This window comes from Marmota monax, unplaced genomic scaffold (assembly GCF_021218885.2).
Source record: "Marmota monax isolate L192 unplaced genomic scaffold, Marmota_monax_Labrador192_F-V1.1 WCK01_AAM20220418_F8-fsc00228, whole genome shotgun sequence".
NCBI classification, from domain to species: domain Eukaryota; kingdom Metazoa; phylum Chordata; class Mammalia; order Rodentia; family Sciuridae; genus Marmota; species Marmota monax.
The window spans coordinates 2,650,849-2,671,015 of NW_026695240.1; the positions used below are offsets into that span (position 1 = coordinate 2,650,849).

The 20,167-nt window shown below is 36.2% G+C and overlaps 1 protein-coding gene across 11 annotated transcripts in view; it reads left to right on the forward strand.

The window, feature by feature from the left end:
- Positions 1-20,167, forward strand: part of LOC124089937 (zinc finger protein 420) — a 100,676-nt gene that overhangs the window by 44,698 nt on the left and 35,811 nt on the right. For 2 of the 11 annotated variants that reach the window (XM_046440203.2, XM_046440204.2), the window contains exons 3-4: positions 4,909-4,997; positions 7,021-7,147. In XM_046440203.2, coding sequence (XP_046296159.1) covers positions 4,989-4,997; positions 7,021-7,147 — 136 coding nt within the window. In that variant the 5' untranslated portion in view covers positions 4,909-4,988. The other 9 variants (XR_006850885.2, XR_006850886.2, XM_046440202.2 and 6 more) reach the window with 7 other exon arrangements.

The following is a 20,167-nucleotide window of genomic DNA, read 5'->3' on the forward strand; positions in this document are numbered from 1 at the left end:
TTAGTTCTAGGTGGGCAAAATACCTTTATTTTATTTTTATGTGGTGCTAAGTATCAAATCCAGTGCCTCACGCATGCTAGGCGAGCAGTCTACCTCTGAGCCACAACCCTAGCCTTTTAAACTTCTTTTTATAAAAAAAAATCAAAACATGTATAAAAGTAAAAAGTATAGTGTAATGCATCCTCATGTATTTTTACCATTACTCGGCCTCACCAAATATGAATTTATGGGTAAACATTTCATTTGTAGGGGCTGGGGTAAGCTCAGTGGTAGAGTGCTTGCCTAGCATGTGTGAGGCACTGGGTTTGATCCTCAGCACCACATAAAAAATAAATAAATGTATTAAAAAATATTTCATCTATAGCTCTACTACTCTCCCTTTTTTTTCTTCTTTTTTTTTTCAGTGTAGACAATGAACCCAAGGCCTTATACATACAAGGCAAAAGCTCTATCACTGAGCCACATTCTCAGCCACCGACATAGGTTTTCTTGAAGAAAATTCCAGATATATCATTTCATTCATTAATATTTAAATACATATATCTCGAAGACAAAACTTTTTTTTGGTACCAGGGATTGAACTCAGGGGCACTTAACCACTGAGCCACATCCCCAGCCCTTTTTTATATTTTACTTAGGGACAAGGTCTCACTGAGTTGCTTAGGGCCTCACTAAATTGCTGAGGCTAGCTTTGAACTCACAGTCATGCTTCAGCCTCCCAAGCTGCTGGGATTACAGGCATGTGCCACCACATCTGGCCAAAACTTTTTAATTAAAATGTATAACTTTAATATCATCACTACTCTAAAGAAAAATACTCTATATCTATGTCATGAAAAAGCCAATCCAGGGTGACTGAGGTTGTGGCTCAGCGGTAGAGAGTTTGATCCTTAGCACCACATAAAAATAAACAAATAAAATAAAGGTAAAAAATAAAAAGCCGATCAGTGTTTAAATTTCCCTATTGTACATAATTTTTTATATATTTTATTAGAATCAAGATTCAAACAATGTCTGTTTGCTTTTGACAGTACTGGGAATTGAACTCGGGGCTTTGTGCATGCTAGGCAATTGCTCTACTACTGAACTACATCCCTGGCCCTCTTTTTATTTATAATAGTGATAAGTTTCTTAAAATTTTGAATATGTAGGTAAATCCACTCTCTCTCTCCTTTCTTGCAGTTCCATAAACACAGTTCCTTATAGATTTTGCTGATTGCCTATCTGTGATTTAATTTAACATGTTCCTCAGGCCCTGAACTTCTTGAATATGTTTTTTTGTTTGTTTGTTTTACACAAATCCTTCATATGTAGTGATGTACATTGTAGTTGGTTGTTTTCCTTTATGTGATTTCCTTTAGTAGCTGTTGATATCTTTAATTAACTGTCATTTTCTCAGGGGTTATTCTACTTCTGTCGTTTCGTCTGCACTCAGGGACTGTGATAACTTTCATGAAGGGAGCCATCCTCTCTTTAAATAAAATTAAGCTGCATGCTAGCTTCTTTCTTTCTTTCTTCTAGGCCCTAAATTGTTGTTCTTTCACTTTGCTTTTTATTCTAATGCACCATGAGAATTTAAAAACTATAAATCTTCCTGTAAATACTGCTTTATCTTCAGGCTACAAAATTTGATAAGTGCATTTCTGTAGTCATTCAGTTCAACATATTTTGTGATTTCTTCTCTGAACCATGGCTTGAATAGAAGTATGTTAAATTTCTAAATATTGGGGATTGTTCTATACCTCTTATTTTTATTAGTTTTTTATTAATAATGTGTGGACAAAGAACAGAATATACTGTACATCATTCCATTTTGTAACTCAGTATCTGGTTTATTTGGTGACTTTTCTGGGTGTTCTTGAAAAGAATGTACTTTCTATATTTGGTGAAGAGTCTGGCTCCTGCCAAAATTGTATGTTGAGCTCACAGGCTCCACCAAAAGCTATCCTTACAAGAGAAAGCTGTACTCCCCATACTAGACTGAGTACACTTCGACTACATTGCAGTCTCCAAAGAGAGTTGAAGTCAAGGACTCAGGCACTCCTGGCCATTCATGTTTTTATGCCATTTCTATCCCAGGCACCTGTATGAGGAGGCACTTTTGCCAAGACATCCTTAAGGAGAGGAAGAGGTAAAACCTTGAAGACATTTTTTTCCACTGTGAATCAATACTTAGTACTTATCTACTCCTACCCTACCCCCATATCATTCCCCTGTTCTTAGTCCATAATAATACCAGAAGCCTTTTATTCCCTGATCCCTTGACAATATGATTCCCTGTATTAGTACTGTTCTGTGGGGGAAACTTGAACATTTGAGATGTTGCTGATTTTTCTGGATTAGCCTCTTACTTATACTAAATGATCAGTAAGTGATTAAAGATTAGACTGTTACTTTCATTTTGATTTGTTGCCTTACTCAACCATTCTGACACCTGGCAATTCCACTCTCTCCAACTCAGCCTAGCACAGCTTTTTGTTTGTTTGTTCTTTATTATGATAATTTCTAAAATAGTTAAAACAGACTTGAAAGAAGCTTTCTTCCCTGCTTCCCCTCAAACTTACTTTCTTTCTGCTCCCTCTCCCTCCCGTGAACTTCAACTTAAAGACAAACTGCAAAGCTTACACAAACAGCTCTCAAAGGAGATTCTTCTGAACTTGCATCAATATTACCAAGGGAACAAAATTGGAACAATCTGAATGCTAGCACAGCTTTTGACAATCACACATGGTATTCTATATGTGTATCAACTATGTCAAGGAACTTGATATAATCTTATATAAATATCGTTACTGATATTTTTTGTTGTTGACTTGTTCTGTTTCCTTCTCTAGCTTTTTTGGGGGGTATTTGGGTTGTTGTTGGTTTTTTGGGTATTTGGTTGGTTTGTTTGCTTGTTTGTTTTGGAAATGGAGTCTTGTTATGTTGCTTAGGCTGGTCTTGTGCTGTTGGGCTCAAGCGATCCTCCTGACTTGGCCTCTGAAGTAATTGGGACTGTAGGCACTACTGAGCCCAGTTCCAAGATTTTTTTGGCAGTACTGGGTATTGAACCCAGATCCATTATACCACTGGCTGCATCCCCAGCCCTTTATTTTGACATAGGGTCTTACTAAAGTTGTTCAGGCTCACTTCAAACTTGTTATCTGCCTGCCTCAGCCTCCTGAGTAGTTGGAATTATAGAATTGTATCACCACACCTAGCTTCTAAAATATATTTCTACTTCTAATTGTGGATTTGTCTCTCCCTATATTTCAGTTAATTTTTGTTTCACGTATTTTGAAGCATTTTATTACATCTCTATTCGTTTAGTATTGTATTCTCTTTTGTCTTATATCAATACAAGCACACAAGCATGCTTAGTATTTATGTAGAATTTTTCTCACCATTTTACTTTCAATCCTTATGTGTCTATATTTAAAGTGTGTTCCTTATTAAAAGCATATAGGTAGAACTTGGTTTTTTTTAATCTCTTCTTATTGAAAGTTTAGAATGTTCCTAAAACAATTTAGTTTAAGTCCAACTAGGAATGGAGTGTCTACATATAGCCCCATAAGTAGAACTTGGCACTTTTGGAGTTCATCTTATCTAAATTTCTCTGGTGAAATTAAAAGACATTATGATTTTTCATCTTACCTGAGTTACTTTTGTGGTTGTTAGAATGAGCACAGTTATCTTTTGTAAATTTCTAGGTATGGAAGGAATAGAACTTCCAATTAAATATTTATTGGGCACCTATATCAATGATTCTCTGCAGTGGCAGTGATTCTCTATGTGGGATGTTTTAGAAATATTTCAGCTTTTGATTTTGAATGTTAAAAATAACTGATTGAAGGGGAAGGCTTCTAGCTTTGAGATCATAGATGTAGATTGGAGGTTAACCCAACTTTTTCTGTGAAGGGCTAAACAGTAAATATTTTATGCTTAGCGGGCCAGATAATCTCTTTTGCACCTATTCAGCTCTACCTCTGTAGTGTGAATGTAACTAAAGATAATACATTTAAAAATGAGTATACATGTATTTCATTAAAAATTTATTTACAAGACTAGTTGGTGGGCAATCATTTGCCAACTTCTGCTCTAGATGTCCTCCAGTGCACAATAAAGAATTGTCTGTAACATAGAATGAGGACCATTATAATTATCTGGGTCTGAAAGCTCTCACCTAAAGCATTTTTGTGAGTTTATTTTTGTAAATGCTAAATTGATATATTGTCTGTTGTTGGATGATTTTATTATTAGGTGAATTTTCCATGAATGCATCTATGGCTTAAGAAAAAATTGTATTCCATTTTGTTCAGAAGTTTACTGAGATATTTTTAACCATTTCAAAAAGTCACAGCACTGGTGACAACACTGCTTGAAACATGTAACTTGCCAGTAACAAATATTTGTAGAAGGCTGTGTTTGTAGATAATGCATTTTTATGTATTCCACACACCCAAACATACATACACATTTTTAGCTTTCATTTCAAAATGCCAAAAATAAGTAAAAGGGGTCAAAAATATTTAGTTGAATATTGTCATCTTAAACTAGAAGTTTATTCAATATAAGTAGTTGTAAACATAGTTGTTTAATTATTTGTACCTTCTAATGAAATTATATATGATCATTAATATATTAAAATATAACAGTTGGTCATTATCTCTATTTTTATATTATATAATGTCTGCAGATATATGATCATTTCAAAAATCCTAGATAAGTTATGTTTCCCTTTGAATATAGAAAGCATTCAGTTTGATTGGGGTAAGAACCAGCACAGCACCTATGTCTACCCCCGGTAATATTATATTTTGGGAGTGGGAGTAAGAGACAGGAAGAAAAGAGCAACACAAATAATTCTGATTTAATCATTTGGAGCCTTGCAGAAAACCTAGTCTCATGGTTCTGTTTTCTCCTCCTCAGCTCTGCCTTTTCCACATTCTGTGCTGCTCTAAGATAGGAACCCAGAAGAAGAATGGTCATTTCTTGCAGCTCTAAAAATCATGTCTCAGGTGACTTGGCACTTATTTGTACCTTTAGTAACTTTTTTGTAACTTTAGTTACTTTTTTATAGGGCATATGTGTTTCAGCATTCCTTATTCCTGAAGCTATAATCTAACCTATATTTATATACCTATTCAACAATCCTTTGACTAGGAACCACTAGGAAAACCGATGTAACAGAAGCTGATTTCTCTAATTTTATAAGATAGAAAAATATGTTAAATGATACCACCCATGATAAATCCTTGAATTTCTCTTTAGACCTAAGTCTCCCAGTTAGACAAGATAGGAGTTGGTCTTGACTATCTCTGAATGTGACAAGAGCTCATGCTTTATAAGCTTTTTAAATTAGCCATGTGATTAGGGACTGAATGGGAAGAATGCATAATTGATGAGCTCTGAAAATTGGATCATTTTGAAATCCAACATTATGGTCTGATCTCAGATGTGTATGTTTGGATTATCTTTTTCACCTTTCTCTGGGTTATAATGAGGAAAAGGTAGCCACACACAGTGGCACATGCCTATAATCCAGCCACTAGGGAGGCTGAAGAAGGAGGATCATAAGTTTAAGGCCAGCATTGGCAAGTTAATGAGACCATCTTCAAAATAAAAAAATTAAAAGGACTGAGGATATGGCTAAGTGGTGGAGTGTCCATAGTTCAATCCCCAGTACCTGGGGTGGGGCAGGGGAAGAAAATGAGAAAAATATACATTTAGGAGTGATGAATAGTAAACAAGAAAGACCACCATCCGCTTGCATAACTTATTGAGAATTATAAACACAACTGAGAAATACTGGCAACTAAGAAATACTTGTGAGTTTATATAACATAAAATTTTTGAATGTGAGCACCTACTAAATAAGTTGGATATATTCATTACATGGAGCTATTCTTTAGCCTTTAAGAAAGATGAACTAGGGGCTGGGATTGTGGCTCAGTGATAGAGCGTTCGCCTAGCATGGGCAGGACCCGGGTTTGATTCTCAGCACCACATAAAAATAAAGGCATTGTGTTGTATCCATCTACACCTAAAAAATAAATATTAAAAAAAAGAAAGATGAACTAAATTACTGGTGACATGGGAAATGTTTTATGAAGTAATACTCTGATATAATGATGAGCAGGAGACTTCAATAAATTCTTTTTTTTAAATTTTTTTTTGTAGTTGTAGATGGACAGAATGCCTTTATTTGTTATTTTTTTTTAGAGAGAATTTTTTTAGTATTTATTTTTTTAGTTCTCGGCAGACACAACATCTTTATTTGTATGTGGTGCTGAGGATCGAACCCGGGCCACACGCATGCCAGGCGAGCGCGCTACCGCTTGAGCCACATCCCCAGCCCCTATTTGTTTATTTTTATGTGGTGCCGAGGATCAAACCCAGTGCCTCACACATGCTAGGCAAGCACTCTGCTGCTGATCTACAGCCCCAGCCCTCAGTAAATTCTTTAATACTGTAAGAATCCTGTTTCATAAGATTTTACAGGACATGGGGCTGGGATTGTGGCTCAGCGTAGAGCGCTTGCCTATCACGGGCGGGGACCCGGGTTCAATCCTCAGCACCACATAAAAATAAAGGCATTGTGTTGTGTCCATCTACACTTAAAAAATAAATATTTTTTAAAAAAGATTTTACAGGACATTTTCCCAATTATTTTTCTTATTCCTTAAATACAGAAAGAGAAACTTGCATTTATGATAGAGTGCATGATAGACAGCTTACATTTTTGCAGGGTACTTGTATATGCCACTTCTTTTAATTGGAACATTGAATTTTCTTTATTAATTCTCAGACCTATCTGTACAATGAGATGTTCTTTATGTAGAAAAAATACAGCAACAGGAAAAAGAAGGAATATGCTTCCACTTCAGAATCACCAATTTCTTTACTGTCTTCCCCCACGTCAGAAGCTTCCTACTCTGTTTTCTCTGTTGTCTCCTTTGTAGAGTGCTCCTCTTCATTTCCACCTTCACTGATAAACTATTTTATTTATTTCTACAACTAATACTGTGTTTGTTGTTTCAGAGATCAGTGATGTTCAAGGATGTTGCAATTGACTTCTCTCAGGAAGAGTGGGAATGCCTGGACTCTGCCCAAAGGGATTTGTATAGAGATGTAATGTTGGAGAACTATAGCAACTTGGTATCACTAGGTAAGGGTATCTGTCCCTTGTATCTCAGGATCTAAATTTTGAATGGCTGCTTTCTCTGCTATTATTTCAAGGCTGCTTTTAAATAATTGACCTTTTTTTTTTTTTTTTGTACTGAGGATTGAACCTAGGGGCTCTTAACCCCTGAGCCATATCCCCAGCCCTTCATATATATATTTTTTGACTTGGTCTTGATAAGTTGCTTAGGACCTAGTTGCTGAGACCTGCTGGAATTATAGGTGCGCACCACCATGACTTACTTAACTAAATTTTTTACTATTCAGAAAGGAATGATTTGAAATTGCTGAAAGTAGAATAGGTTTATAGCTACCTTTATCTTCTCCACCCTTCAGAAAGTCTTTAATGCTGCCTTCTGCTTTAATGCTTTAAAGTCTTTAAGGCTTCCTTGATGATCAAGGGGCTGGATTTGAATTCTGGGGTACTTGCAAATGTTGTCAGAAAAAAAAAAAGGCTATACATTTTATGCTTCAGATCCACCAAAAGAACTCAGAAAAATTCACAGGCCTCAGTCACAAAGATCAAAAAATAAATGTAGAAATATGTAGTTTTTCTGAACAGAAGAGCTTCTATTATTTGTGTAGTGATAGAGTGGATCAATGCATTTTAGTAACAACTCAAGTAAACATAATATATTACTCAAACACATTCTCTTACACATGCTTAGTAGTTGAGATGTTTGTGAAAATTTTGATTTTTGTGAAAATTTTATATTTCACATTGAATGAATATGCTAGAATCATCTTCTGTTGGAAAATAGCTTAGGACAAATCTATAATTGTCTAAGAATTTTTTTTCCTGAAGCATTATGATAAGGAAGAGACCCTAAATCAGAACTTTTAATAAGTGATCTGACCTAGATTATCACTTTATTTATAGTACTCCTTGTATCACTGGAATATAACTATCTCTTGCCCTTTCATTATTTGTTTATCTGAAGGCTTTATAGTTATTGATTGTTATACTACTCGGCAGTGCTCAGGTTGAATGAGAAAAAACGACCTATGATTTGAGAAGAAAAACCAGGGCTTTTCAGTGTGTTCTCCCTAAGGAATTTCACCTATTCCCTACTTCTTTTACCTGTTGTTCTCTTATCATAATTTTCCCAATTTCAAAGGAAAGGATGGCTCCAGTTCTTCCCCAGTGATATAACCCTTTTTTTTTTCCCTTTTCTATTCTTTCTATTTTTCTGGTACTGGAGATCAACAGGGCCTCATGTGATAACCCGTTTATATAAACTTGAGAGTTGATTTCCTTTACAGAATTTTTTCAAAAATTTAGACTTAGTATCATTGTCTCTACTATTTCAAATGTGTGTTCGTTTATTCCAAAGTATTTATTGAAGGCCTATTCGGTGCCAAGGACAATAGCAGGCATTGGGGGAATAATGACCTAAACATGGTTCCTACTCTTCTGGACTCTACATTCTTGTGGGAGAGATACAAAATAAATAAGGAAACAAAAACATGTTTATGTGCATGCATATTTAATAAAACAATAGCAGGTAGTGGTAAGCACGTGAATAAAGTGAAGTAGGGTAAGCAAATAATAATGGGGAATGTGGTGGCCCTATTTAGATACATAGATTTTGGAAAAGCCTATCTGAAGAGTTAATATTTGAACAAGACTTAACTAAATAAGGACATGAGTAAAACTAGTATCTAGATAAACAGGATCCCAAGTAGGTACAGTAGCAACTGTAAGACCTTGAGGTGGGTAGTAACTTGGTTGTAGGAGGGACAGAAAAACATTTCTAGATAAACGTGATTGTTAAGTAAAGATAATTAAGCAATTTTTAAAAAAAGAGCTGAAATTTTATTCTCTAAGGTGGTGCCCTCTGATTCCTGACCGAAGTAAATGCAAATCTTCTCTGGAGAAAAGTAAGATGCCTTTAGAATTCTCACAAATTAAGACCAACAAAAGGTGAGCTCACAAATATTATTATACTGGAAAGAAGACAGGCCACACATGAGTGATAGATATCTAAAGAAACAACAGATTAAGTGGCAAAACTTTTCATATTGGAATTAGATATAAGCTATTGGTTTAATATTTAAGGAAACAAATCATGAAAAGGACTAGTAATAAGAGATAAGGAAGAGGAGGGGGCTGGGGTTGTGGCTCAGCAGTAGAACACTCGCCTACCACGTGCGAGGCACTGGGTTTGATCCTCAGCACCACATAAAAATAATATAAAGGTATTATGTCCAAGTATAACTAAGACAACAAAATATTAAAAAAGAGATAAGAAAAAGATTTGAAAGAGAACCAAATGAATAATTTCTAAAGGTTTTGTTCTTCTTTTAAATAATCATTAAATGATTGATAAATTTACATGAAATTATCCTCTTATCAAAAGATGTCATAAATAAAGTAGAAGACAGTCTGGGATTATGGCTCAGTGGCAGAGCACTTGCCTAGCACGTATAAGGGCATTGTGTTTGATCCTTAGTACCACATAAAAAAATAAATCAAACAAAAGTATTGTGTCCATTTACAACTAAAAAAGAAAGAAAGAAAGAAGACAGACCAGCTATGAGTTAGATGAAGATGCTTAAGATGCTTACAGACAAGAGTGAAATTGGTACCCAGAATATGAAAGGATTTTATAAGAAAAAGTCCACAAAAGATATTTATGGGCAGCTTAAGGAAATGAGAAATAGCCAGTAAGCATATAAAAAAGTGGAAATGCAAATTAAAATCACAGTGAGTCAATGTTTCACATGCTGTACATTGGCAAAAATGAAGAAGTCTGGCACTGCTAATCATCTGCAATATTTTGTCGCATTCCAAGACTAAACATTCAGGGTCACTCCAGGTGAACAGAGCTGCACAAAATAATCACACAGAGACAGAGAAATACCTTTTTCTTTGGGTCCTGTGCCGGCTCCTCTGACCTTAGGGGTCCATGGAAAGAGAAAGAAAGCACGCAGCTGAACCCTTCTCCCAATAGGGGAGAAGCCATTCAAATGAGGCAAGAGGTCAGGTTTCAGGGGGTTGAGTCTAGCTTGGTGATGTCTGCTGTCAGCTGATTGACTGACATCTAGAGAGGCCATGCCCATCTCATGAGCTGTGTGGGGATCCTGGCAGAGCAAGTGAAAAGACCAGAGCAAGGCCCCCCAAACAGAGGGGCAATGTCGGTTCAGTTCACTTTTGTGCGCTCAGTGCTCATAATTCACACACACAGCCTATGACTGGCTTGCCACATTTCCACATTCTCATCACTTAAGACCAGGGTGCACTCATTTCCTATGTGGCAGCTCCTGACAACATTTGAAGGCAAAAGTACTTCATTATTCATAGTAGCCAAGGAGGAGGAATAACTCAAGTGTCCATGAACTAATGAATGATGAATAAAATTTGGTATATCCTTAGAATGGAGTATTATTTAGCAGTAAAAACATAAAGTTCTCATATATGCATCAACTTGGATGAATCTTGAAAACATGCTAAATGGAAGAAGCCAGACAGAAATCTACTTATTATATAGTTGCATTTACATAAAATATCCATACTAGGTAAACCATTAGAGATATAGTGTAGATTACTGGTTGCCCACCCTGGGGGGCAGTGAGATATGATGAAAAATGAGGAGTGGGAGAATGGTAAGTGACTGCTAATGGGCATAGACAATACTTCTCTTAAGAGTGATAAAATGTTTTCAAAATTACATCATTGCGGGGGTGGGGGTGCTGGGGTTATGGCTCAGCAGTAGAATGCTTGCCTTGCACATGCAAGGCTCTGGGTTTGATCCTCAGGACCACATAAAAATAAATAAATAAGAAAGAAAGAAATTTTTTAAAAATTACATAATTGCACAGCTCTGTGAGTATAATTTTTAAAAACAGAATTTTGTATTTAAAAAAAATGAACCATAGGTGTGTAAATTATATCTCGGTAGAACTGTTTGGTACTTAAGTGCTTTAAACTGTACTGATATAATATCACTTGACGTAACCACTTTGGAAAACAATTTAAACTTGAATGCATTTTAAAAATAGTTGAAGCCCTCTTAAAAACTCCAGAGCCCAAGCCACACTCTGCCATGTCATGTGACTAAATCATTCAGGGTCACTCCAGTTGAATTTGAGTTGGCATGAAATAATCCCACAAAAGCAGAGAAAATACCTTTTTCTCAGGGTCCAGTGATGGCTCTCGACCTTAGGGAGTCTATTGGAAAGAGAGCTTGCACCTGAATTCTTTATTTTTATAGGGGGCACTCAAAGGAAGGTTCCATAGAATATTCTTTCCAAATAAGTCAAGGGGTCAGGTTTCAGGAGGTTGAGTCTAGCTTTGTGATGTCTCGTGGTCAGCTGATTGACATCTTGGAAGGCCACACCCATCTCAGGTGCTGTGTGGGATCAAAGACAGAGGGAGAGGAAAGTGCTCATGTGTGTTGCAGGGTCCAAAGAGCACGCAACACCAGGTCAGTCTTCCCATACAGTCAAATGCTCATAGTTCACATACACAGCCCATGGCTGGCCCGTGCAACAACACTCCAGACCAATTAAATCATAGTCTTTGGTCATAAGACACAAGTATCATTATATTTTGAAACTTCCTAGATTATTCAACTATTTAGACATATTTGATAATTACTGCAGTGTAGCATTATCTGAGAATTTTTTTTTTTAATTTTAAGGTTCACTCCATTTAATTGTTATTACCAATAAACTTAGATGTATTTTCTCCATTTTTTGTTTTTTTTTGTCTTTAATTTTCTATGCTTCCTCTTTCATTCTCTTAATCAGTATAGGTACAGTATTTGTTATTTGATTTTTGCAACTCCTTTTTCTCTATAGTTTGGAAGATATGCACTATTTATACACTTTTAAAGATAATCTTTAAATTTTTGTCATGTGCACTTAATTCCTTCTAGTTAAAGTGAAATTTTGTAGTTTTATTAATTGTAATAATATTTGAAATTTTACACATTTAGTGGATATTCAATATCTTAGTGGATATTAGAATCACTTAAAAATATTTTGTTTGCATGCTGCTTTCACAAGTCTTGTAACAACCACCTGCCCTTCTTCCACTGCTAGGATTTTAAGAAGAAAAAGTTGAAAACAGATAAAAAGGATAGATATGCCATGAAATAAATGGGTACCCATGGAGGCAGTAAGTTGAGGTTTTATATAGAGATGAAAAATTGACCTTTCTATGTCAATTATATATTTCATTGTTGCAGAATTTTAATCAGGAGTCTAAATGCAGTGTAAAACTGCTTTTTCAATACATTTATGAACACTGCATACCATCACTTAAAGATATCTTTGTCAGCTGGTAGGCAAGAAAATGAAATAGCCAGATATAGTGCAACATGCTTGTAATCTCAGCCACTCAGAGGACTGAGGCAGGAGGATCTCCAGTTCAAAGCCAGTCTCAGCAACTTAGCAAGGCCCTGAACAAGACTTTGTCTCCAGATAAATATTGAAAAGGGCTGGAGGTGTATAAGTGGTTAACTGCCCCTGGGTTAAATCCATTGGTACCAAAAAAAAAGAAAGAAAGAAAATGAAATAGCATTTCTGCTAAATTTAAGTATTTTATGGATATTTCTGTGTGTTTTGGTATTAAATCATTGTCATTATTGTTGGTTTGACTTAATAAATACTGTCTATATACTTAAATACTTAATGAATATATAAATAATATATAACAATATATAAATATTGTTTCTTTGACTTAAGTCTTTGTTACTTTTAGACTTTGTAAATTGATAATTTTCTTCTCACAGGACATTATAAAGGATCATAAAGTACTTTGACTTTGATTGATTTCTCTCATCCAATGGGTTATTATCATCTGGTAATTTATTTCCATTCTCTTTTAAACTTCCCTAGTTGGCATTACTTTGTTTTATAATATTTGCTGGTGGAATTATTCATGATTATGATTTTATTTGCACATTATTCCTCTTTTATCATCCCTGCCTTCGGGTCATTTTATATATTATAAAATGCATTAGTGAAGGCTTATTCTTAGTAAATACTCTTTATTTGAAAAATAACCTTCTATACTGTCATTCTTGCCTAATGATTTAACTGAGTGTAAAATTCTGCACTGACAATTAATTTTTTCTCAGCATTCTGTAGGTATCATCCTACTGTCTTTTGGCTTCTGTTGTTGCTCTTGAGAAGTCTGTCATCTATTTCATTACTATTCCTTTTGTAAGTAACCTCTGTTTTCTCTGGCTGATTTTTAGATCTCTTTTTCTTTAAGATTTTAATATAATTGATTATGTTGTTTGATTTCTAGAAGTTGATATTCTCTCCTGGTCTGGTCTCTTTCTTGTGATTTTTATTTCATATTTTCTTGTATTTCAAACATTTACATTATATGTCATTTAACCATTCCAATTTCTGGAGAACAGCTCTAATTTTTCCATTTCTTGCGTGTGTGGCTCTTGTATAATAATAAATTATCCATAGCATTTTTTCCTTCTATTTCATTGAGAGTCTAGGACAAGACTAAGGTGTTCCTTGTCATTTTCCTTTAAGGCTAAATGGATTTCCCCCACTTCTCTGCACTGTGGGTCTTGCACAGTTTCACTTTTATAAAGCGGATTATTTATAATCCCTGCTTTTTTGTGACTCCAAACCTATTTCTTCAGATAAGTAAGATTTAAGCAATTAATTTCAGAGAATTAAGATATAAACTTTTAGCAATTAAAATCAGCAAATGCCCTGAGTATAGCTGTAACTCCCAGAGCATGTTTCCCTCTCTAGTTTCTAATGCAGAATTCACTTTGGTACCTCTGGATCTTTTTTCTTTTATACTTGATATACTTTTAAAAGAATGGTTGTCATATTTTATTTAGCATTAATTGTTTTACAAGAAATTTGATGGGCTATTCACATATTATCTGTTGAATCTTACTATTTTTGAGCATACTAAATCTGCTTTTTTATGTTCTTCTATAAGTTTCATTTTTTCAAAAAGATTTTACACATTTCTTATTAAGCAATTTTCTTATACTTCATAAATTTTGTTGGTATTATAAATAGGAATATATTCTTCTATGACATTTCTAAGTGAATACCATGTATCTGATGTATTTCTCAAAGTGTTGATTTCTGGCAATTGGTAACAGCTGTATAGAATTTTGTTCTGTACATATAATGTTAACTTTTCCTTTTCTGTTTTCTTTTATAAATATATGTTGTCAGTGGACCTTTATTTTACTTATTTATATGCAGTGCTGAGAATTGAACCCAGTCTCTCACAACGGCTAGGCCCCAGCCCCCAAAAGATCTTTTTTGATGTAGGCATTTAATTCTACAAACTCTGCCTAAGATTGGTTTAGCTAATCACTATTCCTTAAATTTTGGTATGTTACATTTCCATTTCATTTGTCTAAAGTAATTTTATAAAATTTCCCTTTTAATTTGTTCACCAGCTCATTGGTTGTACAGGAGCATATTGTTTAATTTTCCATATATTTATGGATTTTCTAAAATTCTACATGTTACTGAATTTTTGTTTCAAAGTGTTGATTGAAAAGATAATTAATATTATTTCAATCTTCTTAAATTTACTAAGACTGTGTGTGTGTGTGTGTGTGTGTGTGTGTGTGTGTGTTGAGGGCCAGAAATAGTGGTTTAGAGGTGACGCCAGCGAGCCATTAAGATGATGACTTTTGAGTTCTCGCGGAGTTCCCGTTGAGCTCTGGGGCGGGGGGATTCCTGAAGAGTTCGCTTTGGCTGGTGAAGTTCCGGTGGTGGGAGTTCCGGAGGAGCCGCATGGGTGGCGTTCATGGAAAGTTCCCCGGGAGTGTGCTGGTGGAGTTTGGAAATAAAGTTTGTTTCTGTTTGAGTGGCTCGTGATTTGTGCCCACCAGACTGCAGCATGTGTGTGTGTGTGTGTGTGTGTGTGTGTGTGTGTGTATCTGTCTGTCTTATATGATCTTTCCTGGAGAATGTTCCATGTGTGATTGGGAAAACATGTATTCTATTGCTATTAGATTAAGTGTTTTTTTGTATGTATTGTTAGAATCATTTGATATAAAGTGTTATTCAAGTCCAATGTTTCCTTATTAATTTTTTGTCTGGATTATCTGTCCACTGTTGAAATGAGGTATTGAAGTCCCCTACTGTTATTGTGCTGCAGGCTTTTTGGCTGAATGGAGCCACTGCTTGACTTCCTTGGTCAAGTAGGGTCATCCCTTATACTTTTCTAAAATGGGTCAGGGAAAGCATCTCCCTGACTGTGAAGGGTCATGGGTGTGGGATCTGAGGCTAGCTGTGGAGACTAGCTACTTAGAAACTCAACCTAGGGTTAAATGATCCACTCTCTTTCTGAAGGCAACGAGCTCAGCTGTTTAGATGGGTATGAAGTTAGCTGGCCACAGCCAGCATGAACATGGAAGTACACTAAGATCCACATTCTGGTCAGTTTGATGTCTGCTTCCTTTCTTTGTATCTATCTTACCCCAGACTGTCTAGCCATGCCCTCGTCCCCAGTGTTCTCCATGAACTGAGACTGGAGTGGGCTTCCTAGGAAATGTCTCAGAATGCTAGGGAAGCTGGACGACTGCCTCTGGTTCTCTATTTCCCTTGTAGAAACTATGAGCTAAGAAAAATCATCTCCATCTGGCTTTGTGCTAACTTGGGTGTAAGAGGAAAGAATGACTGATAAAACCCTTCTTCTTCTTCCACCACTACCATCACCTCATCACCCCATCCTAAGTTCTCTTAAATGACATTCTTCTCATCTCTTTAAGGATACTATTGAAGGAATTGCTTTGTCTCCTACAACATCCATTTTCCATATATCTATTACATTACATGCTGTAATTTCTTCTATCTTAAAATAAGAAAAAAAAATCCCTTGACACACATAATTTCTGCTTGATAGTGCCCCATTTTCAGCTGCTTTTTACAACAGAGCACAAAAGAGTTTTTCATACTCCTATCTCCAGTTTTTCTCCCATTCTCTTGAATATACTTCAATCAGAACTTGTCCCATTACTCCATCAAAACTATTCTTGTGGGGGCTAGGGATGTGGCTCAAGCAGTAGCGCACTCGCCTGGCATATGCGAGGCACGGGGTTCAATCTTCAGCACCACATAAAATAAAATAAAGATGTTGTGTCTACCAAAACTAAAAAATAAATATTAAAAAATTCTCCCTCCCCCCCAAAAAAAACTATTCTTGTGAATTGCTAGTAACCTCCTCTGTTAGTCAGATTTGCATCACCATGACCAAAAGACCTGACAGGAACAACTTTGAGAAGGAAAAGTTTATTTTGGCTTATGGTTTCAGATGTTCAGTCTATGGTCAATTTAATCTATTCTCTGGGCCCAAAGTGAAGTAGAACATCATGGCTAAAGGGCATGGTGGAGGAATGCTGCCTCACTCCTGGAGGGCAGAGAGAGGGAGAAGCCAGGGTTAGGATTATATCACCCTGGTGACCCACCTCAAGCAGGAAGCCACACTTGCCTACAGTTACCACTCAACACATTAGTCCTTTCAAGTTACTAATCTATCTAAAGAATTAATCCACTGATTAGGTTAAAGCTCTCACCGTCTAATCATTTCAACTCTAAACATTCCTGCATTTTCTCATAAGTTTTCAAGGGACACTTCATATCCATACCATAACACCTTCATATTGTTAAAGGCTTTGTTAAATTAGATGTCAAAACTGGGCACAGTGGCTCACACCTGTAATCCCAGTGACTTGGGAGATTATAGCAGGAAGATTGCAAATTCAAGGTCAGCCTAGGAAACTTAGTAAAGCCCTGTCTCAAAATAAAAAATAAGATAAAATAAAGCTTTGGGATGTAGCCCAGGGATAGATTGCCCCTGGGTTCAATCTTCATATAAAAAAAAAAAGTGTTTGTGTGTGTGTGTGTGTGTGTGTGTGTGTGTGTGTCTGTATATTTATATGAGTGTGTATGGTCAGCATTTTTCCTTATCAACATCTGACAAAATTGATCATTCCTCCTTAAAAATATTTTGTTCATTTGGCTTTTGGGATTCCACATACTCTTAATTTTTCTCCCTCCTTATTTGACTACTCCTTCTTTGTCTCTATTGCTGGTTTCTTCTTGTTTCCCTCACCTCTAAATATTTATGTGTCCCAGGGCTCAATCCTCACAATTGTCCTTTTTTTCCTTCCCTTCTCTATATCCAAAGACATTCCTGGGTGATCTCGTCAAACCTAATAACTCTTAAATATCAGCTATTTGGTGATGGCTTCTAGGTTTATACTTCTAAATCAAATATGTCCCTAGAACCCCCACATGTGTGTATACATATATATATATATATATACATATATATGTATAATTTTTACATGTATATAAAAATTATGAAATATATACATTATGTATATATATATAATTTTTTTAGCTGTAGATGGACATAATACTATCGCCATCTTTTCTAGCTGGCAACCTAATGTTGGTTCTGAGTATTCCAGACTTAAGAAAACAACAAAGAAAGCACACAAATCCATAGAAGTACCTTTTCAAAATCCATGACAGCTCTCCGACATTAAGTGTCCGTGGAAAGAGAGCAAGCCACTGATATTCTTTATTCTTATATAGGAGACACACAAAGGGATTCTGTGGAACATTCTATCCCAAAAAGTGCAAAGGGGTAGGTTTACAAAGGAACAGGTGATTGTAACTCAACCCCACCAGGTGACACCTACTCCTGGAGTCAGGCCCCATTATCCGAGCTGGGGTAATACCCAAGTTACTGTGACCTGGCACTACCTTGCCAGACTGAACGCAATAATTGTTCATAACCCAGTGCATCAGGACTTAAAGGTGTCTGCATCCAGGGCAGCTCCCGACACAATACCTTTATTTTATTTATTTATAGATGGTGTTAAGGATCAAACCAATGCCTCACACATGGTAGGCGTGCACTCTACCACTGAGCCACAACCCCAGCCCTATATGTTTTTTTTTTTTAATATCTTCCTTGTGATACTTAAGGGCTTAACACCACTTTTTTTTTTTTTTTGGTAACCAGACAGAGATTGAAGCCAGGGGCACTCTACCACTGAGAAACATCCCCAGCCCTTTTGAGATAGGGTCTCAATAAGATGCTGAGGCTGGCCTTGAACTTGTAATCCTCCTGCATCAGCCTCCCAAGTTGCTGGGATTAGAGGCATGCACCACTAAACTGGCCCCAAAACCAAACTTTTGATATTCTCATCTAAACCTGTTCTTACTACAGTGCATGGTTTTCAGTAATACTTCCACTATTCTAGATGTTCAAGAGAAACACCAGGAATCCTCCCTATTTTCTCTACCTCATATTACAAGTACACTGCATCATTAAATCTTCTTCAGTATACCTTCAAAATATATCCAGAATCCAATGATATGTCACTTCTTCTACCCCTATCTCCACCATCATCTAGTCCAAGCTATTTGGTTGCTGTAGCCTCCTAAATTCTGTCTGCCTAGTTTCTGTACTATCAGGCTGTCCTTTGATTTGATGAAACAATCAGAATGATTCATTTAAAAAAATGTTTTGGTTTTGGCCGGGCACAGTGGTGCACGCCTGTAATCCCAGTGGTTAGGGAGGCTGAGGCAAGAGGATTGCCGGTTCAAAGCCAGCTCAGCAACTGTGAGGTGCCAAGCAGCTCAGTGAGACCTTGTCTCTAAATAAGACACAAAATAGGGCTGGTGATGTGGCTCATGTTTGAGTACCCCTGAGTTCAATCCTCAGTACAAAAAAAAAAATGTAGTTGTAGATGGACATAATGCCTTTATTTTATTTTTTATCTTTATTTTATTTATTCATTTTTATGGGGTGCTGATAAGCTGTACCATTGAGCTACAACCCCAGCCCAAGAATGCCTTTATTTTGTTTATTTTTATGTGGTGCTGAGGATTGGCCCCAGAATGATTCATTTTAATACAAAGGAAAGGTATTTTTTCCATGTTGTTTCTCACAACTATCCAGTGGCTTCCCATCTCAGAGTAAAAGTCAAATTTTTAAAAATAGTGAAATGTTTCTTTTTGTTTTCCTTTGAGGTCAGAAAAATTTTACCCCTTCTGCTGAAGTGTATCCTTGGATATTTATAATTTTATAAAGAAGTTTATTTCTGCTGGGCACCATGGCACACACCTGTAATCCCAGAAGCTCAGGAGGCTGAGGCAGGAGGATCTTGAGTTCAAAGCCAGCCCCAGCAATTTAGCAAGGCCGTAAGCAACTCTGCGAGAACCTGTCTCTAATAAGGGGCTGGGGGTGTAGCTTAGTGGTTGAGTGCCCCTGGGTTCACTTCCCAGTACCAAAAGAAAAAAAAAGTTGTCCCTTTCTAATCCCTGCTCTCTTGTAGGCCATGGACTCTGACTTTTTTTCAGGTAATTAATATAGAGACTTATGCAACCAAAGTCAGCAGATGTCCTGAGGATAACTGTAATCACAGCACGTGTACCTCTCTAGTTTCTATTTCTCTGGACTACAATGCTGGGTGGTAACTGTTGCGGTGCCTCTGGAATACTTTATTTTCTTTTAAGCCTGACCAGTTTTCAAAGTATATTTGTAATATTTCACCCAAAACTTAGGGACATTTTTCAGAAAGTCTGGTGCACCATCCACACATCAAGTAAATCCACTATCACGTTTTTATATAAAACAGTTCTTATTATTGACCCCCACCCTCAAACTCATGGTTTCCTTTTGTTGTCATCTCCTTCCTCTCTCCCTAGCATATGAAAACTACTCACCTATTTTCCATCCCTATAGTTTGCCTTTTCAAGAATGTACATAAATAGAATCAAAATATGTAGCCTTTGGGCTCTGGCTTTCTTACCAAAATACATTAAAGATTTGTTAATATTGTTTCATCAATCAATAGTTTGTTTCTATGTATTGCTGAATAGTGTTCTATTGTATATAATTGTCAAACTGTTGATCGTTCACCTTTTAAAGAACTTATGGGTTGTTTCCAGTTTGGGGCAATTATGAATAAAGAAGCTGTAATACTTGGTGTTGAGCATAATTGTAAATATCTTTAAATATGACTGCTATATCATT